Source organism: Lacerta agilis, chromosome 1 (assembly GCF_009819535.1).
Source record: "Lacerta agilis isolate rLacAgi1 chromosome 1, rLacAgi1.pri, whole genome shotgun sequence".
NCBI classification, from domain to species: domain Eukaryota; kingdom Metazoa; phylum Chordata; class Lepidosauria; order Squamata; family Lacertidae; genus Lacerta; species Lacerta agilis.
In genome coordinates this window covers 80836226-80858931 of record NC_046312.1, presented here as the reverse complement: position 1 = coordinate 80858931, position 22706 = coordinate 80836226, and the positions used below count along the sequence as shown (strand labels likewise).

Below are 22706 nucleotides of genomic sequence, written 5' to 3'. Positions count from 1 at the left end.
AGTGGTGGCTTTGCACTTGTGGCAGGAAAATAAATGGAGAACAGGAGGGAAACAGTCAGAGCAGGACATTTGAGATCTCACACGATCTCTCCAGGGCCGGGGAAGCAGGGTGGAGAGCTTACAAAGTCTTTTCACACTGGAAAGACTTTTAAGACTTCAACCTGCTTACTGGACTTTTTTTTTTTTTTAATGAACTATTTATTCAGAAGATATAAATACCTCTTAACAAAAATCTGCAGCTGATTTACAGAAAAAAGAATCATCGTACAATAAGATATGCACAAAGTTCAGAATACAATTAATACATTTCGAATGCGTCATTTAAAACAGCCACTAAACAAGGTAGCACTCTCAAGCATCTCCAATAGACCTTTTTCTTTTTCTTTTCTTTTTTTCCCCCCCCTCCCCCTCCCCTCTGGACAGACCTTCGTTCTTCAGATCTTTATCCATGTACACAGTCTGTTCATTCGAGCTTGTATGTTTGGGTTGGCTTCACCCCTTTCTATCCAATTCCTATAAATTGCCCATTTATTTGTAATTCTTTGGCATTTATTTTCCCAACTATCCTCTGCCGCTATCTGTGCAAATATTTCAGATTGTACGTATTCAAAAACATAATCATTCCATTTTCCCATTTCCCATTTAGCCTTTTCTTTCCATCCCAGTGCAATAACTGCCATTCCGGCTAGAATCATAATCTTATACAGCTCTTGCATATTACTTTTTACTTTGTTATTTCCCAGTATTCCCGAAAATAGTAAATCCCTATTCACTTCTATATTTATTTGAAATAATCCAGAAATTACCTTTGTAATCTTTTGCCAATATTCCTTAACCAGACTGCATTCCCACCACATGTGGGAATAAAATCCTTTTTCCTGACCGCAATGCCAACATTTGGGACTAAACCCTTTCACTATATACGCCATTTGTGCCGGAGTTCTATACCATTTTAATAAAAATTTTCTACTTAATTCTTTAAACTTTTCTATTTTAATATTATTTATATTCTTCATTAATTCTTGGACTACACTTTGATGAATAACACCCTCCTGCTCCCATTTACTCTGGATTATTCTTATCATTCTTTCTTTATCCCTCACCATGAATCCATACAACATCCCCGCTATCCCCTTCTCTGTTGTTTGTCTTCTGTTCAACACCATATCCACTTTCATCTCCGTCCTCCTCATCTCCTCCGCTCTTTCTGTTTTTATCAAATCATAAAGTCCTTCCACTTTCAACCAATATTGTTTTCCTATTTTTTTCCAAAAAAAACATTTTTTTTAATTAAACTCCCTTCATCATCATACATATTCCCCAATATAACAAATCCCCGATCCTCCAATCTCCTCCACCAGCCTGGTTCCCCCTGACTCTCCAGCAAGTATTTTAACGGCATCCATCTTGAGAGAGTTGGCATCCATTTCGTATTCCATTTCTTCCAGATTCCTAGCGCAGATTTTCTTGGTCCTATTGTCTTCTTACAAGCCAAGTTAATATCTCTAATAAATATCCCCTCTCTTCCTATTCCTTCATTTATTTCATTTTCCAGCCTAATCCATTTAGTCCTATCCTTATATCCAATGTCTATTAAATTTTTTAGTTGAAATGTTTCGTAATAAAATTCTAAGTTTGGTATTCCCCATCCCATCTCTTCTTGCGGTGAGTAATTTACTATGTCTGGGGTTCTAACTCTTTTGCTTCCAAAAATCCAATTTTTAAATACCTTATTCCATGTTTTGAACCATATTTTCCTAATGGGTAGTGCAATTACTTGAAATAAATATAATAATTTCGGTACCAGAAACATTTTAACTGCTCTAATCCTACCTAGAATAGATAAATTCTTATTTTTCCATGATTTTATATCCTTCTTGATCTTCCTCCATGCTTCTTTGTAATTTACATCTGGAATCCTAGCAATATTTTTTATGATATTTACCCCCAAATATTTAATTTTTTTCTTATTAATATCCATCCTTGTCATTTTTGCAATTCCCTTCTTCTCCTCTTTATTTACGTCCCAGAACAGAATTTCGGACTATTCCAAATTTACTCCCAATCCTGACTCCTCTTTAAAGTCCTTCAGGATTATCATAAGTTCTCTTACGCCCTCAAGGGGGTTTGTAAATAATAATAGGATATCATCTGCATACATGTTCAACTTGATTTCCTCCTTTCCTTTCTTATATCCTTTTATCCTTACTGAATTTCGTATCCTGTCTGCCAAGTACTCCATACCCAACACAAATAGTAGCGGTGAGAGTGGGCATCCTTGTTTAACTCCTCTTTGTATATTGAATTGATCTGAAACCCCCTTGTTCACTCTGACCACAGCCTTCCCTTCTCTATACACTTCTCGGATTGCTTCCACAAAGTTTTCTCCTAATCCTACCTCCCGCATGATGTTCCATAAGAACTTATGTCTAATCGTGTCAAAGGCCTTATACACATCCAATTTTAAAACCGCCAGTTTACCTTTTACCCTGCTTGTTAGTACGTTTAATACGTTTCTTATAGGATGGCCTATGTATCTTCCCTTAACAAATCCATATTGATCTTCCTTAATTATTTTGGGTAGTACCTTTTCCAATCGTCTTGCCAGGATCTTTGTAAATATCTTATAGTCTTGATTTAATAGACTGATTGGTCTGTATGACCCCACCTCTGTAGGGTCCTTTTGTGGTTTTTCAATCACTACTATTTCCGCTAGTTTCCAGGTATCTGGGGCTTTCCCCCCCTTCTAGGATATTATTAAATACTTTTTTTAGTTCTGCGCCCAGGATATGAATTGTTTCTTTATAAAAGTCTGCAGTAATTCCATCTAATCCTGGTGATTTCTTACTCTTAAATGATTTAACTACATTCTCTATTTCTTCCAGAGAGATTTCCTCCTTCAGTCTCAATCTATCACTTTCTTCAATTTTAAACCCTAAGCTTTCCCTACTGATATTTTTATTTTCTTCTGTATATAGAGATTGATAGAATTCTGCAAATTCTTTCCTTATTTCTTTAGAGCTTTGTGTGAGTGTTTTCCTTCTGGTCTTAATGGCCTTCACCCTCTGTTTGTCCCTTCTTTTCTTTAAATAGTTTGCAAGTCTCTTATATGATCCTATTGAGGTTCTCTGAAAATCGTTTTTGATCATATTATCTCTCTTCCACACCGCAACTATATCCAACTCATCCAGTTCCTGTTTTAACTTTCTTAACTGCTGCTTCCTACTCCTTAGATATTTAACCTGTTGCTGTTGTTGCAAGAATTCAATCTCTTTAATTTTTTCCTGTCTCCCCGAGTACCACTCCTTCTTAATAGCATTCTCTTTCAATATACAATGTCCTCTTATAACAGCTTTGAAAGCGTCCCACACTACCGGGATCTCGGCTGAGCCATTATTCTCTTTAAAGTACCAGTCAATTTGATTTCTGATATATTCCCTATCAATCTCTTTTGCCATTATTAGATTATTATACCGCCATCTCCTACTTTTCCCATCTTCTTCCAGCCCCAGCTCCACAAATAGTGGAGCATGATCTGATATCCATATTCCCATAGTATTTGCCGTTTTAACACTAATTTCATTCCCCTCTTTAATTAACACATAATCGATATAAGAAAAACTCTTGTGTCTGTTGGAAAAAAAAGTAGGTTTAGTGCTGGGATTACCCATCTCAAACACATCCTTTAATCCCCATTTAGATAATCTAAATGTGTTATCGTTTTTTATATTCCAGTTAAAATCTGCTGTAACGATAACTTCCCCTTCAGCGTAAAGCTGCAGTTTATTCAAGATTTTCTTTATAAATTTTTTCTGTCTTGTGTTTGGACTATATATATTAGCTATTGTAAAGATTTTTTGTGACACTTTGATTTTTAAGAATATAAATCTACCATCATTATCTTTTTTCCGGCTCAGAACCTCTGGCCTGAGATTTGCATTACATAGTATAGCGACCCCTCTAGCCTTGTTCGTCGCTTTTGATTCTTCTATTAAGCCCCATTGCTGAGAGCATAACAAAGGTCTATTATTTGCTTTAGCTCTATGTGTCTCCTGAAGGCATAATATATCCGCTTTCATCTTCTTTGCCAATGTCAGTACCCTATATCTTTTAATATTTGAGGCCAACCCGTTAACATTAAGCGATAAAACCTTTAAGGATCTATCCATTGTCCCGACTACCATTTATTTTTTGAACCCTTCTGTGTACATATTTTGTATTTCCAATTCTGTCCCATTCAATCCCCCTCTCCCTTCCCCCCTGAGACTCAGATAGGGATCTCCATGATCCCTGTCTCATGGTTTCTTAGAGGACTGCACTCCTCTCCCTTCACTCCTGGAAAGCTTATGTCCTTAAATGTATTTACCAAAGCCCGTTTTAAATTGTCTCTAGTATTTATTATTTCTTGCTGTTCCCTTCATCTCCCGACTGCCGTCTTCTTTTACTCTCTTGTCTCTGCACTGGAGATTCAGTAGGTTCACTAGGTTCTCCCTGTTGGTCTTCCTGTAGTTCTTCCGAACTTGAGAGTTCTTGCTCTATCCGTCCTTGTATTCCAACTTCTAGGTCAGTTAGCATTTTTTTTGCTTCGTCAGGGTTCTTAGCCGAGTGTTTCCTGCCATCTTTATAGACCACCAGTGTAGCAGGGTAGGCCCAGGAAAAGAGGATTTTATGTTTGTATAGAGCTTGTGCGTACTGCTGCATTTGTTTCCTTTCTTGCAGCGTTTCTGGAGAGAAGTCTTGTCTCACTATGACCTTTCGCTGTTTAAACTGCAGGTCTGCTTTCTGTCGAAGAGATTTATAAATTTGATCTCTTAACTTCTCCCTTGTAAATGCCATTATTACATCCCTGGGAATTCCGGAGCCTCCTCGTGGTGTAAACAAACGATGCACTCTCTCGATTTCATATTGCTCAATTACAATTCCTTGTTCTTTGAGCCATTCAAACATCCCCTTTTCCAGGTCCTTATTTCCAATGTCCTCAGAAATGCCAGAGAACTTCAAATTCCTTCTACGCTGTCTATCATTCATTTGCGAAATTCTTTTTGTCAAGGTTTCTATTTTATTTGCATTTCCTTCTGCTACCTCTTTTGCATGCTCTGCTATTTTTGTGACTTTTTCTAATGTAGCAGTCATTCTTCTCATTTCTGCTTTCAGTTCTTGCATATCAGCACGGACATTTATCTCCGAACGCTGGATCATCTCCCCCAGCTCCTTAATAGACTTGGCCATCTTGTTAAGGCCTTCTCAAGTCTTTGCCAAATAGGTGAATTTACGACCGTTTTAAACTCTGACTCACCCCAGTCCAGGACTTAGACGTAAACACAGTTCTCGGTGAGTTGTCTCTGCTATCAGTTTACCATAAATTATTTGTTTTTCAGGCTTTTAATTCAGTGAGTTCCAGGAGCGATACGGGTGAGCGTCTACCCACGCCGACGCATGCGCAGTCTCCCGCTTCTTTAGTTTATACGTAAATCCTGCACTGACAATATGGCTGCCATTCATCCGGGAATTGCTCTGAAAAATGGCGTCCGGACGGATTTGTGGTTAACAAATCCAGATTTTCACTTTGGGGAATATGTCAACCCTAGTATACAAATAATACAAATAAAAAGAAATTAAAGTACTGTGTACAGCTTTATGCACTTTGCTGTGTGTTTTCCCCTCCAGGGTTATTTTCTCAATTATGTGGGGGAAAGGCAGAGCCATGCATGCCAGCTCCACTCCTACAGTCAAATCCTCTGCTGGCCCCACCCTCTGCTGTCCACATGTTGGGGGCGTGTCTGTAGAGGGGAAGCCTGCTGAATGCACATAGGCTATACCTTTGAGCTGGAACCAAGGAACATGATTTCAGAAATATGTGGCCTTTGATACTGGAGCTGACTTATAGCCACAAAAACTAGTAGCCACTGAGCAACTTATCCTCCATGAATTTGCCTGATCCTCTTTTATGTATCTAATCTTTGAAAGCTGTCCTTGTTGGTGGTCACCAGTACATTTGTGTTAGTGAATTCCATGAAGCAAGTCCATTTTTTTTTTTTTGTCTCCTGAGATGTAGCTTTATTAGATGACCATGAGTTCCACTGTTATGGACCTCGGTCAGGTCCCCTCCTTATTCAGTTTTTTTTTTTAACTCAAAAGGGTTCTCTCTCTCTCTCTCTCTCTCTCTCTCTCTCTCTCTCTCTGTGTGTGTGTGTGTGTTCCCCCTTGCATCCTTCCATTATGAAAAAATAATAGTGTTACATAATATTTTATTATTATTATTTCTGGAGGCAGCCCTGTGTAGGGAAGCTTCTAATGTCTAACAGACCATTGTATTTTAATATTTTGTTGGAAGCCACCCAGAGTGGCTGGGGAAACCCAGCCAGATGGGCGGTGTATATATAATAAATTATTATTGAACAACAGCGACCATAATTTGTTGTATTTATGACTCACATTTATTTAGTTATTCAAAATTTATTCTTTAAAATGAGCATCACAGAAAAAGGGCATTTGAAAAGGGAGTTTTGTATGTCAACAAAACACACATATTCTCCAGGGCTAAATGAAACATCGAGCTAAGTGAAAGACAAAAGATGACAAGTTCACAGAGTTGGTCTTTATTAATAAATTATTGGAATGACAGATTTGAAGCCAATGTGCAACCATTTCTTTTTTCTTCTTTGTTTTGAATATCTGTATTCTCATGAGTGTATGTTTGTTCCTCATATCTGTGTCTATGTCTGGGTTAGTCTGGTAACAATACAATCTCCATGTCCACTCTAATAACTAAGAACCTTCTACATATGTACTGCTAATATTGCTATGTTCTTATATTTTTCTTTACTGTATATATTGTATTTACAAATGTTTTTTTGTTGTTGTTCATTTCATCACATTCTGAAAGCTTGTATGATTCTCTTTTTTTGAAATAATGAAATATGGATGATCTCCAGCTGTCATACTCAGAGAATAGAGCTATTGAAGCCACTGGATGTACATTATTTAAATCTCTTAAATTCATTGGGCTTGTTCAGAGTGTGATTATTTTTTACTCACAATTTTTCTTTCATTTTTAAAATGTTCTCCCTTCCTAAAGTAATCCTCAGCCTCCCCATTCCTTTCATGAAAGCTTCTTTCACATCCTTGTTCCTGAGACTATAGATCAGGGGATTCATGAATGGGATCAACACTGTGTAGACCACTGCAATTATTTTATCCTGTTCCATAGAGTAGCTGGAACTGGGTCTCAAGTACATAAAGAGGAGGGTCCCATAAAACAGACTGACAGTGGTCAGGTGAGATGTACAGGTGGAGAAAGCTTTACGCTTGCTGTCATTGGAGCGTATTCTGAGGATGGTAGAGAAGATGCAGGTGTAAGAGATGAGAACTACCAATGTGGTGGTAACCTCATTAAATCCAGCAATAGCAAAAACAAGGATTTGGTTCAGACTGGTATCAGAGCAGGCCAACTGAATCAATGGTGGCCAATCACAGAAGAAATGGTTGATTACATTAGAGTCACCAAAGGACACTGTTAAGGTATACCCTGCATTTACTAGTGCATTTATAAACCCAGCTACATAAGAAGCAAATACCAACAAAATACATAGCCTTTGAGACATAATGACTGTGTAGAGCAGTGGGTTACAGATGGCGACATAGCGATCGTATGCCATGGCAGCCAAGAGGTAACATTCTGTTGTTGCACCAACAATATAAAAAAAACAACTGGGTGAAACAGCTAGAGTAGGAGATGGTTTTTCTATGAGATAAAAGACTCACTAGCATCTTGGGTGTTACGGCAGAGGAATAGCACAGGTCCAGGAAGGATAAGTTGCTAAGGAAGAAATACATTGGCGTCTGAAGCTGAGAGCAAGTCCTCACGATTACAATGATCCCAATATTCCCCATCACAGTGATAATGTAGATCAGCAAGAAGACTATGAAGAGGGTGGTCTGCAGCTTGGATTGATCTGTGAATCCCGCAAGAATGAACTCATCCACCATAGTGCAATTGTCCCCATCCATGTGCACTTGCAAGCACTTGATATATCTGTCTGTCTATCTGTATATATATGTGTATATATTTTGTTATTTGATGGGTGGAAATAATATTTCAGTGTGCAGTGTACATCATTCACAATATTTTTTTTAATAATGCTATTATTTATACCCCATCCACCTGGCTGGGTTTCTCCAGGGATTTGAATTTTAAAAGGTATGTAGTTACTGTTCATGAGAAAAATATGATTTAATTATAATTTTAAAGCTGAAATCTCATCAGTTTTGGGGAAAAGGTGGATCTTCCCCCAGCAATCACCATTATGATAGTTCAAATGAGAGCATGAAGGTCATGTTATGGTTGACTCATGTAATGCTCCTTTTCTTCTTCCTTCTTCTTCTTCCTCCTCTTCTCTTTCAAAATTCCCCTCCAAAGAATCTTAACTATTGTAAGAAAATTAAAAATGCTGGGCAGTGAAGGCACTAGAGACAGCAGTTTCCAGATATAGTGGTACCTCGGGTTAAGAACTTAATTCGTTCTGGAGGTCTGTTCTTAACCTGAAACTGTTCTTAACCTGAGGTACCACTTTAGCTAATGGGGCCTCCCGCTGCCACCGTGCCACCACCACATGATTTCTGTTCTCATCCTGAAGCAAAGTTCTTAACCCGAGGTACTATTTCTGGGTTAGCAGAGTCTGTAACCTGAAGCGTCTGTAACCTGTAGCGTCTGTAACCCGAGGTACCACTGTAATTTTTCAAATTTTGTCGTCAGTAACCAACAAAATCTTGGTTAATAAATGCATTTTCAGGAGGCACCAAAAACTCAGCAGAGCTGCTACCTACCTTTATTTCATATGGGGCATGGGGAGAGAGATCCCAAAGACTAGATTCTGCAACAGAAAAAGGCTTGGCTTAGCCTAGGTTACCACTAGATGTCATTTGGCAGGCCACAGCACAACCAGAAGCTCTCCAATTATTACAGCTGTCAACTGATTAAACAATTGGCGTTATCAGCATTCTGAATTTAAAGTATATGACTGACTAATAATAATAATAATAATAATAATAATAACAACCATCTTGACATCATGTTTTTAATTATATTGAAACAAATGTAACCCATGAATCATGCTGATTCTTTCATACTGATTCTTTCACAGTAATGCACCACAACCCAAACAGGTTACATAAAATTAATTGAGTGAGCTCTTTAGCTCTGTGCCTCACTGTCTAAGCAATCCTGTACATGTCTACTCAAAAATAAATCTCACTGAATTTAATGGGGTCTGTGGGCACCAGATTATGGATGAAAGCTATAGGTGTCAGCTAGACCAATTAAAGTTTGATTATTGCAACTTTAGCAAATGCTGTAATGGCATTGGGAAACATCTTTGTTTCCTAGTCTTCTACTCAGTCACACAAAGATTTTGTCAACCTTTCCAACAGAGCAAAATTCAACTCTCTCATCCTGCTAGTTAATACTTACCCTACCGGTACATTTATGTCTCTAGATAATGCCCTTTTCTCATTTCAGAAAGATGCAATGGTCTGAAAGTGTTGGTACATTTATACTAGGTTGCCTGATGTCAAGAGCTTTAGTTCCTTGAGCACAAAAATTGGTTGGTTGTTAATGGCTTGAGTTGTTTTCCCTTGATGGTAGAGAAAACAATATTGGAGCTAGGGAATCATTTTCTATTCAAAACCATTCCCTACTCCCAAAAGAAGAAAGTGTGCTTTTATGTTAGGAAACCGAAAATAATGAGGCAGAACACCAAGTATGGCATAGAATGAGGACCACTTTATTAAATATAAGAAGAACATACTCAACTTATAAATAACAACCATGTACAGAAGCATCTTCGAATTCTATCAGGCTCCTAAGTCTGTTAACTGGGTAAGCCTACACTGAAGGGAGTCAAGCTGGCCTTAATTTCCAACTCCCCTTGCCACACCAGGGCATGCCATTTTAGGGCGTGAAACTTAATTTTTGCAAATTTCAATAAAGGGTGGACACCACAGAAATAATGGTCAATTTCATTTCACCCACAGAAGGAGAGATGTATAGTGAGGAGAGTCTGTACCACTGAATGTGAAATGCACCCAGCCATAATACCCTCATCGTCCAACTGCATACACTTCTGCTCATGATAGCTGTGTAATGGCTTTGCAGATGGACATGCACCTGTCACACAAGGTGTCCCCTGAGGAGGGACTTCTTCCTGATTCATGGCCCATGAAGTCTGCAAAACTCAAAATGAGTGACACAGGTTAAGCTCAACAGTGAGCCATACTCTTCGCTATGACGTCACAAAGTGTGAAATACTCTGGCATCACAGTTTACTTCAAACATGCCTCAAGGAACTCATCATCCGCTTCAATCCATTCCTTTCCCATTCACACCTGCAACAGGAAGAGGATAACTTAGTGCTTCTTCCCCCACTGCTCAACTGTTACTGCTCTTAACCTCCATGAGGGTCAGAAGGAGCATCTCCACCCCCATCGTTCAGCCCAGACACTGAGGTCCGGCTCCGAGGGCCTTCTGGTGGTTCCTTCACTGCCAGAAATGAGGTTACAGAGAACCAGGCAGAGGGCCTTCTCAGTAGTGACGTCCGCCCTGTGGAACACCCTCCCATCAGATGTCAAGGAAATAAACAACTATCTGACTTTTAGATGACATCTGAAGGCAACCCTGTTTAGGGAAGTTTTTAATGTTTGATGTTTTATTGTGTTTTTAATATTCTGTTGGGGGCCGCCTAGAGTGGCTGGGGAAAACCAACCAGATGGGTGGAGTATAAATAAGAAATTATTATTATTATTATTATTATTATTATTATTATTATTATTAATCATAATGTCATTCCCTAAGTCTGACAAGTGGACTCCAACAGCTCTGTAAAGTTCCTGTCTCATGTGTGTAATCCCATATAGTTTCAGATTTACAGTTATCTCTCTCTGCACCTTCTAGGGAAATATGGATGTCTTGATCTTAGATTGGGTGTTATTATTTTATTTGTTTAGTTTTTGTATGTTATTGTTTATCTCTCCTCATGGTTCTGTAGCAATTTGAAAACTAATAAAAATAAACTTAAAATCCCTTTAACAAGTAGCCCCTTCAAAAAAAAAAAAAGGAGCCACTTAAAAACCGCATTTTTATACCATATATGATATAATTAAATTCCACCTTAACTATGAAAAGGATATTGCAACCTTCCTAAAAATACTTATAAATAAACAGAGTGATACCAGAAAGGCTTATTCCCCCTAAGAAGAAAATGGAAATGTCTTTTGTAGCACATGTCACAGCTTTTAGTACTGACCATAGATATTAGAGGTGTGCACTGAACACAATATTTGGTTTGGACCTCGACCAGATGATTCAGAAAGTGGTGTGTTTTGGCCTAGACCACTCTGGAGGCTACCGGTACTTGCTTTGCTCAGACCCAAATAAGAATCTTGTTTTGGAACAACGAAGCTTCAAGTCTCCCCATTCACTATTATGGGAATATTTAAAATGTTTGTAATGCCTTAACTTTTTGAAAGAACTGCTTGAGAGTATAGGATTGTGCCTATAGAAACCACTCTCTCACTTAAGCAATCCAACAATTTTTCTTCACTCTAAGTAACAGACTAATATATGGAGAAATACAGATTTTTAACAATCTTCCTGATCAATCACCATCAGCTGAGTCCCTGTTAGCATATATATGAAATTAGGATATATTTTTTTTTAAAAAAAAACCCATATGCATCTCTTACATTGAATTACATTTGCCATTTATATATCTTTGAAGATCTTTGCTATCCTTTTTTTTCATCATCCCAAATAATGTGGTTTGTTTAGCAAGCTTGGCCACCTCACAGTTTACCCCAACGACAAGTCATCTCTGAACCACCTAAGCACCAGCACCAAGTTGGATTGCGGGGGGGGGGGGGCATTGTGTAAAGTTGCATAATATTTTTTTGAATTTCTATTTTTATTTATTCATAAATAATTACTATGCAAATCATGAATCACCTTTCTCATTTTCAAGAAACCCTTTCTTATATTGACAAAGCTACTTTTGAAATGGTAGTTGCATACGTTAATAAAATTTACATACTTCTAAGACAAGAGAAACATAGGGCTAAGCAAAAGACAGAAGACAAGCTCACAGAGATGGTCCATATTGATAAATCACTGGAACGATCAATTTCAAACCAATGTGCAACCAATCTGATTTGAAAATCTTAATTCCAACACGTCTATATTTGTGCCTTCTACTTGTTTATTTGTCTGGTTTCGCACGGTAATAGCAATCAATACAATCTCCATATCTATCCCTTCTAAGCATTAAGAACCTTCTAAAAACTACTCAAACTGCTACAACTACTACTATCACTATGTTCTCATTTTTATTTATTGTAGATACTGTACGTACAAATATATTATTTTTCTTCCTTTTGGCTACTTTATGAAGACTTGTGAAACTCTCTCTTTGAAATGATAAGGTATGGTGCAACGAACCTCCCTGTCACACTACCCTCCCCTGTTACTAAGTTTATTTATTTTTATTTTTTTATTTTTTTGGTCAGGTGTTCCGGGTCAAACTAATTAACCACCCCCACCTGTCCCTCGGAGGTCCGTCAGTGAAGTTAACTCCCTTGTAGATATAATATGGGAGAATCTTAGTAAGTGGAGTTTCTTTGTCCAGCTGCCGCGGCCGTTTATATTCCTTGCTCTGGGCTTCAGGGGTTAAACACTTTTTTGCCTACAGCCCCAGGGTCTCTCTCTCTAGACCCCTCACTGTAGCAGTCTGCTAAACCCTTTTAGCAACTCAGTGGCATACACAATGTTTCAGCCCGCTAGCCCCTCCTGAGTGAAACCCTTAAGACACAAACTAACACACCGCAGGACAGTTTGGACTCTTCCCTGGCTTCACCTCTTCATGAGCAGTTATAACCCGCTGGACCCAAGAATCAACAACTGACTTATAGCAACACAAACTAGTCTTTATTTTTTTTAATAGCATAACGGTTTCAGTAAATCAATAGTTTAAACATAGTTTCATAACAGCATAAAAGGTTTTCTATTCAGTATAACATACTAAACCTTCAACCTAGCCTAACCTACCCACCACTATCCTGGTCTCTAACCCTCTCTCCCTCAGTCACCACTCACTGCCTCTTTCTCCCTCCTTGACCAACTGCCGTTCCCTCCTTTTAAAGGGCGAAAAGTCCTGCCTCCTGAGAACGAGCTGCCCTTCACACAGAGTGTATTTTAATGCACTGGGGTTTCTGACCATACCCTGACTTAGGGCAGATCCGTTACATATGGATGATATCCAACTGTCATATTCAGAGCTTAGACCTATTAAAATCAATGAATGTACATGACTAAAGTTCACCGGCCTCATTGTGTCAGCCTTGCACAATGGGTATAACTAACATTGAATATCTTCCTGTGTAACTCTGGATATATATAGATAATGAGCATTCATTTTTATTCCTATTTTTTCTTTTGTTTTAAAATTCTCTCCCCTCCCCAGCCTACAGGTAAATCAAAGAGCAAACCCTTTGCTATATTCTTTCCAGTATGTGACTGCTACATTTATCCTGAAATCCCGAGTCTCTCCATTCCTTTAATCAAGGCATCTTTCACATCTTTGTTCCTGAGGCTATAGATCAGGGGATTCACAAACGGGATCAACACTGTGTAGACCACTGCGATTATTTTATCCTGCTCCAAAGAGTAGCTGGAGCTGGGTCTCAAGTACATAAAGAGGAGGGTACCATAGAACAAACTGACGGCGGTTAGATGAGAAGTACAAGTGGAGAAAGCTTTGTGCTTGCTGTCATTGGAGCGTATTCTGAGGATGGTAGAGAAGATGCAGGTATAAGAGATGAGAACTACAAATGTGGTGGTAACCTCATTGAATCCAACAATAGTAAAAACAAGGATTTGGTTGAGAGTGGTATCAGAGCAGGCCAACTTCATCAATGGTGGCCCATCACAAAAGAAATGGTTGATGACCTTAGAATCACCAAAGGACACTGTTAAGGAAAAACCTGTCTGTACTGTTGCATTTAGGAAGCCAACCACAAAAGAAGCGAACACCAGCAAAACACATAGTCTTTGAGACATGATGACTGTGTACAGCAGTGGGTTACAGATGGCCACATAGCGATCATATGCCATGGCTGCCAAGAGGTAACATTCTGCTGTTGCCAAAGCAATATAAAAATACAACTGAGTGAAACAGCTAGAGTAGGAGATGGTTTTTCTATGTGATATGAAGCTCACTAGCATCTTGGGTGTTACTACAGAGGAATAGCACAGGTCCAGGAAAGATAAGTTGCTAAGGAAGAAATACATTGGCGTCTGAAGCTGAGAGCAAGTCCTCACGATTACAATGATCCCAGCATTCCCCAATACTGTGATAATGTAGATCAGCAAGAAGACTATGAAGAGGATGATTTGCAGTTCAGATCGATCTGTGAGTCCCACAAGAATGAACTCATTCACTATAGTGCAGTTGTCCCCATCCATGTGCACTTGCAAACATACTGTTATTTGAAAGGAGGAAAATAATAAATTTCAGTGTCATAGGTAGCAGATCAGATTTTGAAAAGCTGCTATGAAAAATAGAAGATTATTTAACATTCAAAATCTCTTAGGAAATATCATCATTTTTATAAAAAAAGGAGGAACTTGTCCAAGCAATCTCCAATTTGATCCTTTAACTGAAAATACACAGGTTTTGTTTCAGTTGCTGTTCTTTTTCCTTTTTTAAAAGACCCCCCTCTAAATATATTTATATATTGTGAGAGAATTAAGAATACTGAGCAGTGCAGAGGCACTAGAATGGCAGGATAGAATTTCCTATAAATAATATATAAAAACAAGAAGAAGAATAAAATGGGAGAAAGGAAATTGTAGTCCACTTTTCCTAATAAGAGTTTCAGGAGGATTTACCTATGGGGTCCTAAGAGTTCACATACTGATCAGATAACCATTAATAAGTCTAATATTCCGATGTATTTATGACCCTGGTTAAGAACTCCAGCAATGATGAGTTATTTGGACTTAAGCTACACCCAAGTGACTTCATTTAAACTCAGTATTATTTCCTCAAGTGCTGGGAATAACAGTTGATGGTAGCGCTGTTTTGTTCCTATCCTGTTTATGAGCTTCCCATAAGGATCTGTTTGCCTAGGTCAGGATGCTAAATAAGACAGGTCTGTGGTCAGAGCTCTTCTTATGTTTTCATTAATGTAACATACTGATGTTACACGCCAAGCCAATAAAGGAGTTCCACATATTCCACAGATGGAATATTCTCTATATATGGACATGGGCACCACGTTAAGAAATATAAGATGACAAATCATCTGGGAAAGAAGCAAATCATTTTCTTTACGTCACCATGGATGTCTCTCACTGATAAATTTAGGTAGAATAGTTATCTCATTTTTAGCCATAAATGCTTTAAATTAATTATGAATTCTCTGAGAATCTGAGGACAACATCAACTTGTATGCCCCATTGGAGAAAAGGAGAGATCTGTACTCACCACAGTTTCAGGAAACAATTATAGCAGCAAGGGCATATTGAAGTTGGTTTCTCAATTATTATTCTGGGTCTGAAGTGTATGCCTTCTTTTAGTCATCAGATTCTCAAATGAAGATGTAGTTATTTTATCTTGAAGATCTGGGTTTGGGTAAACCCACTGGGATCCTTACACCTGATGGACCTCTGCAGTAATAAGTCAAGCTGCTCTGTTAATAATTCGTTGTTTACCTTGTGACTTTGCCAAGATGTTTTTGGTTTGATATGGAGATATCTCTAAATAATACACAGTGGAAAGATATTATGGATGAAATGGTTTGGGGTGGTTCACGCTGACAGACCCCATTGGAAGGGAATATAAACTTCCACAAACTGTTGCAAAAAGTAGCTTTATTATACTGTCCTTTCTTTGTTGGTGGAGTGCCAGGATTTTACAAGACAAAAAAGTAATTTTCTCCACACGGTACTTTAACAACAACAACAAAATCCCTGTGGCGGTTCTAGCATACAGAGATTTGTTAGTATAATCTCCCATGGGGCACTGGCTAATGAAACAGTTGCTGGATTCTCTGTTAGTGCCATCTGTAACCATGAAGGAAACAGATTTTTGTGAATTTTAATATTTATTTATTTATTTATTTATTGCATAGACCCTATTCTTCACCCAATTGTCCCAGGATGAGCTACAAAAATGCCACAAATAAAACAGGTGCAAGTTATCTTGAATACATTAAAAAATATGCAAATATGATCGGATCCTAAAGGACTACATTTGATGGGAAGCAATCTGTCCCATGGGCTATGGCTTGGCAGCAGCTGAGAGCATCTAAGATGCTGCTTGTAAAACTGGCAAGGCATTTTTTTAATATTAAAAAAATACTAGAGAAAAGAAATGAACACAAGAAGAGCCCCACTGCATCAGACCAAAGGCCCATCTAGTCCAGCTTCCTGTTCTCACCCTCTCCACTTTTGCTTCCTGGCAGCTGTCCAGTATGAGAAGATCAATTGCCATTTCCCCATTACAGGTAGGTAGCCGTGTTGGTCTGCCGTAGTCGGGGGGGGGGGGATTCCTTCCAGTAGCACCTTAGAGACCAACTAAGTTTCTCCTTGGTATGAGCTTTCGTGTGCATGCACACTCCGTGATTTTGAGAAGTATTTTGGACCTGCACTTTAGAGAGGTTTACCTATAACATCAATGAAGCCTCACATAACTTAAACAGTTTGGCGTTGGGGTCTATTGATGATGCCAAAATTCATGTTGAAAAGTGTCTTAATTGTATTTTACCCTATTTGTATTGAAAATAAAACTCACAAGGAAATCAACAAGCAGTACTTCTAGTACTAACAAAAAAAAAATTCCTTCCGGTAGCACCTTAGAGACCAACTAAGTTGCTACTGGAAGGAAATTTTTTATCTTTTATTTTGTTTTGACTATGGCAGACCAACATGGCTACCTACCTGTTCTAGTACTAATAGTCTCAAAATATTCATTTTGCCAGCTACATTCCAAGGAGGACTCTCTTTTCTTCAAGTTCTTCCTCAGGATCAAAATATAAACTGAAAGTATTTTGAGATTTTGAGGTTAGCATGGTTTGCCTTCCAGGGTAGGTATTTGACACATACCCAGAATCTGATTAGTTTAACTCAGGAATGGCTAAACTACAGCCCTCCAGATGCTCCAGGACTAACATCACCCCTGATCATTGGCCATATTGGCTGGAACTGATGGGAGTTGGGAGTCCAGCAGCATCTGAAGGGACACAGGTTCTCCACCTCTAGTTTAACCCTTTATTCATGATGAAACTATGAATTATTGCTGAGATGGACCTGAACCTTTTATGAAATGGTATTACCGAGCAACAAATTTCCTCCAAGCATGTACCCCAAGGGCATGTACCCTAATGAAGAAGCTGAGAGAGCAGAGTGAATGCTGGACCAGAAGTCCAAGTATATTCTTCCCTCCCTGTGGGTGCGCTGTTGAAGGCTGTGGAGAGCTGAAAGGGCCTTCTTAGTAGTTGCATCTACCCTGTGGAATGCCCTCCCATTAGATGTCAAGGAAATAAAGTATATTTCCTATTTTTCACACCTTGCACTTGTTATGAGGAATCTCTGAACATCTATCATGGAACTCTTGCACACTGCTTTATTATATGTTTAGCTGTTGTTGCTTTAAAAAAAATCCTGACCCTTTCTCGAAGCAGAGGGTAGCTTATTAATTTATTTGCAGTGTTTATGTACTGCCCAATAATTAAGCTTCTCTGGGTGTGTAGAGTAAACATGGTCTCCTTATTACCTTTTTATCCTCACAGCATTTCTATGATGTATATAGTAGTACATATTCTATATTCTAAGTAGTATAATCTACTACATTCTATATTCTAAGTAGAATATTCTATATACTAAGTAGTAATGATTGGTCCAAGATCTCCCCATGAGACCACTCTGGCTTTTGTGTTTCCTCACAATCCTAAGATCTCATGTTCACCTCCACAGCCCTCTCTCATTGCAACCACACATCATTTGTGATATCTTCTACATACAGATATTTATTGTATGAGGTAAACATAGATAAGCAATTTAAGAATAGGGCATTACTTTCCTAGAGTTGACTTACCCTCTTTTATTAAAATAAAAAAGCTCAACAGTTTTGGGGGTTCCCTAAAAAAATCTCAACAACTTTTGGGGTGTCCTGCTTTTTGCTTTTCGAAATATAGCAGCCCTAAGCTACAGTACAATGAGCACTTCCAGCTTATATTATTTGCTGAATTTACAGTATATTGATCCTTAAGATCATCATATAGGTAAATGACAAGGCAGGCTACATTTTTGTAATTTTAATATTGGACACGCAAGACCATACATAGATGCTGATAATGGACTAGCAATATATAGCTCTTGTGGAAATGTTTAGAAATTGTTGCTAGCTACTCATTTTGTTACATACCTTCCTCTGAATGCCTCCTAAAGCACCCTTAACCTCCTTGTTTCTCAGGCTGTATATCAAGGGATTCAGTAAGGGGATGACAATTGTGTAGAACACAGCAAGGATTTTGTCTGTGATGTCTTGAAGAAACGATCTGCTGCCAGAGTTTGGTCGGAAATGCAAGATAAGAATTGCCCCATGGAAGATGGTAACTGCAGTGAGGTGTGAGGTGCAAGTGGAGAACGCCTTGAGTCTACCTGCCCTTGAGCTGATCCTCACAATGTTGATGAGAATGTACATATAGGAGACGATGACACTCAGGATGGTGGATCCTTCTACAAGCCCAGCCTCAAAAAAAATCAGGCGTTCATTGATGTAAGTATCCGAACAGGAAAGTGATAAAAGTGCAGTGATGTCACAATATACATGATTGATTTCATTAGATTGACAGAATGACAGCCTGAAGGTGAAGAGTGTATGGAGAAGAGAGTGCAGAAGCCCAAGAGCATAGGACCCCAGCACCAGAAATGTACAGATTCTAGGAGACATGAGGACTGGATACAGCAGTGGTTTACAGATAGCCACATAGCGATCATATGCCATTGCAGCCAGGAGAAAGCACTCTGTGCTCCCCAGGCCTATCACAAAGTACATTTGCAATGCACATCCAGTGAGGGAAATGGTCTTTTTATCTGCTAAGAGATTCACAAATGTCTTAGGGGCAACCACAGAGGAGAAGCATGCATCGAGGAGAGAGAGGTTGCTGAGAAAGAAGTACATTGGAGTGTGGAGACGGGGACAGGCTCTTATTAACACAAACAGTCCTAGATTTCCCACCAAAGTAGCAATATATATAGCAAGGAAGACTAGAAAGAGGACAATTCGTAGTATGAGATTGTTTGTTAACCCTACAAATACAAACTCATTGATCATTACAGTGAAGTTTTTCTCTTTCATTGCATTCAGATTGTTTTATTCCAGAGCTGTAAAATAAAGAAACACAACAACTGAGAAGAAACAACCATTTATTCATCATGCACATGAGAAATCTATGCAACTCATTTGCCACCAGTGACTCCCTTGTTTTATTTAAACAAATATAGGAAGGATTTCTATCAAAGGTACCAGGCGCTTGGGGATAAAGGGAGTGTCTTACCTTCTTTTTCATCTCCACAAAGGTATCTGCTTATACAACATGGGGGCCTAGATATAGGTGGAAAAGGATGTGATGAGGACACCCACACAAACTAAGAATGTACCCCACACACCTAGCACATCCTTTGTTAATTTAGGAAACTGGCTATACCAGGAAGCAATGTAGAAACTCTTTCAAAAATTACTTTTGGCATTGAAAGTGAATACTCTCCAGCCCAGCCCAGAGGAAAACCAGGACATGCATCTTTTGGGGCTGCAATCTCAAAAGAGCCAGGGGACTTGTGCACGAACACAGCACCACAAAATGGGATGTCCCACTTAAACTGGGACAGTTGAGGGATATGAAAGTGTGCCTTTGGTTCTGCTGCTACAATAATGCCTCTGTTAAGAGTCTCTATTACTGGAGATGTTGAGAAAGAATACCAGTATGTAGTTGAAGTTATGCAAATAAATTCAAGAGTTCGACTGAAAACTTCCTCTCACTTCTGTTTTAAGTGTATAATCAAGACACTCAGAGTACATTTACAATAATAATTACGCATATTTGCAATTTTTCCAGAAGCTATTTTGACTGTTAAGGGGGTGCCTTAGAAAAAAATTCTACACATTTTCCTTCCCCTTTTTTGAAGAAAAATAATCAGTGCAGAATGCTGATCAGCTGGCTTGCAGTGGCATCACGAAGCAATCTCTCTTTTCTCTTGAGAGCATAAAAAAATAATTCTTTAAATGTATATAAGCCTGCATAACAGAGCTCATATAAATAATGCAAACAGCAGACAAAATAACAAACAAATAGGCAAAAAGCCTGCCACAAGGATCAGTCAAACACGCTTCAAAATCATCATTAGCAGAAGAAGTGCATACCGGGTATATGTGCCAAATGAAGAGCAAATTTGGGGGAAAGTGTATGCAGAAAATTATTAATTATTATTAATATTTATTTATTTATTTATTTATTTATTTATTTATACCCCACCCATCTGGCGGGGTTTCCCCAGCCACTCTGGGCGGCTTCCAACAGAATATTAAAATACAATAATCTATTAAACATTAAAAGCTTCCCTAAACAGGACTGCCTTCAGATGTATTTTAAAAGTCTGGTAGTTGTTTTTCTCTCTGACATTTGGTGGGAGGACGTTCCACAGGGCGGGTGCCACTACCGAGAAGGCCCTCTGCCTGGTTCCCTGTAACCTGGCTTCTTGCAGCGAGGGAACCACCAGAAGGCCCTTGGCACTGGACCTCAGTGTCCGGGCAGAATGATGGGGGTGGAGACACTCCTTCAAGTATACTGGGTCAAAGCTGTTTAGGGCTTTAAAGGTCAGCACCAACACTTTGAATTGTGCTCGGAAACGTACAGCGAGCCAGTGTAGGTCTTTCAAGACCAGTATTATGTGGTCTCAGCAGCCGCTCCCAGTCACCACTCTAGGTGCTGCATTCTGGATTAGTTGTAGTTTCTGGGTCACCTTCAAAGGTAGCCCCACATAGAGCTCATTGCAGTAATCCAAATGATAGATAACTAGAGCATGCACCACTCTGGTGAGACAGTCCGCAGACAGGTAGGGTCTCAGCCTGTGTACCATATGGAGCTGGTAGACAGCTGCCCTGGATACAGAATTAACCCATGCCTCCATGGACAGCTGTGAGTCCAAAATGACACCCAGGCTGTGCACCTGGTCCTTCAGGGGCACAGTTACCCCATTCAGGATCAGGGAGTCCTCCATACCAGCCCACCCCCTGTCCCCCAAGAACAGTACTTCTGTCTTGTCAGGATTCCACCTCAATCTGTTAGCCGCCATCCATCCTCCAACTACCTCCAGACAAAACAAGGTGTGTGGTTGTGGGAAAACAACATACTGACTCCTGCTTTCTTATATGTCTCTACTTACTCTTAAAGGAAATTGGGGTGGTAGAAGATCTGAAGAAATAAATGGAGAATGAAATTGCATTGATTGAACTTAATTCCAGAGAGATAACTATTTTGGTCGCTTGCAGTAAAACCCAAAGAGAGAAATGTGATAATGAGCACAGTTATTGTACTCAGAAGCATTCTTAGATGGAGTCCCCTTTGTCAGCTGCGCGGAATGGCATGTATATATAACTGTAGAGCTTTTATTTTATCCCTCAGTGCTCCATGTCCTTGGAGAACTTCACAGAATTCATCATTTTAGGAATTCATCTATTGGGAAAATGTGCTATACTCTCCCCAAGACTCAACCGCATTGAGGCACAGAAATTGTTCATTGTTTGTTTCTGATAAAAATAATAATAATTCCATATGAAGAGGCAGGGCCAACCCAATACATTTTGGCACCTCAAGTGAACCACAAAAAGTGCCCCCCCTCCCTGCTAGAGAAGAAGTGAGTAAAGATTAACAAGGGGGAAATAAAGATCTACACTGGGATCTGCTACCCCTGTGGATCCTGCCACCTGATGCGGTTCCCTCACCTTGCTTCATGGGTGGGCTGCCCTTGTGAAGAGGCAAAGAGAAGGGGAAGCTACAACTGCAAGAATGTTGGGAGCATCATATACTGGAAATGGATAACATTGTTTCATGAAGGAATCCCAATAACATAGGAAGCCAAAGCTGGATCATTGGTTTATTTGAATGAGTATTTGTTACAGATAGGTAGCCGTGTTGGTCTGCCATAGTCAAAACAAAATAAAAAATGTACATGTATCTGAAGAAGTGTGCATGCACACGAAAGCTCATACCAAGAACAAACTTAGTTGGTCTCTAAGGTGCTACTGGAAGGAATTTTTTTTAATTTTTGTTTTGTTTTGAATGAGTATTTGGCATTGGAGGGCAGCAGCTATGTGTAGGACTATGCACTGACTGGCAGTTTCAGGGAAAGGTCCTTCCCAGTACTACCCAGAGATGCTGCACATTGAACTTAGGATATTTTGCAGGCAAAGCATGTGATCTTACATCAAATTCACACTGACACTTTGTCACAATTTGTTTTTCTGGGAATAATAATAATAATAATAATTTATTTATTTATTTATTTATACCCCGCCCATCTGGTGGGGTTTCCCCAGCCACTCTGGGTGGCTTCCAACAGAATATTAAAATACAATAGTCCGTCAAACATTAAAAGC

The 22706-nt window shown here is 39.1% G+C and overlaps 3 protein-coding genes across 3 annotated transcripts; all 3 read right to left on the bottom strand.

Annotated features, from left to right (window-relative positions):
• Positions 1 to 7034: 7034 nt before the first annotated feature.
• LOC117043797 (olfactory receptor 1019-like) lies at positions 7035 to 8010 on the bottom strand. The gene is given in 2 exon segments (XM_033143911.1): positions 7035 to 7709; positions 7711 to 8010. Coding segments are annotated over 2 exon segments (975 nt in total).
• Positions 8011 to 13503: 5493 nt separating this feature from the next.
• LOC117051966 (olfactory receptor 1019-like) lies at positions 13504 to 14509 on the bottom strand. The gene has a single exon (XM_033158697.1). The coding sequence runs from the start codon at positions 14507 to 14509 to the stop codon at positions 13571 to 13573; it is 939 nt and encodes a 312-aa protein (XP_033014588.1). The 3' UTR covers positions 13504 to 13570.
• Positions 14510 to 18449: 3940 nt separating this feature from the next.
• LOC117051977 (olfactory receptor 1102-like) lies at positions 18450 to 19418 on the bottom strand. The gene has a single exon (XM_033158708.1). The coding sequence runs from the start codon at positions 19407 to 19409 to the stop codon at positions 18450 to 18452; it is 960 nt and encodes a 319-aa protein (XP_033014599.1). The 5' UTR covers positions 19410 to 19418.
• Positions 19419 to 22706: the final 3288 nt, after the last annotated feature.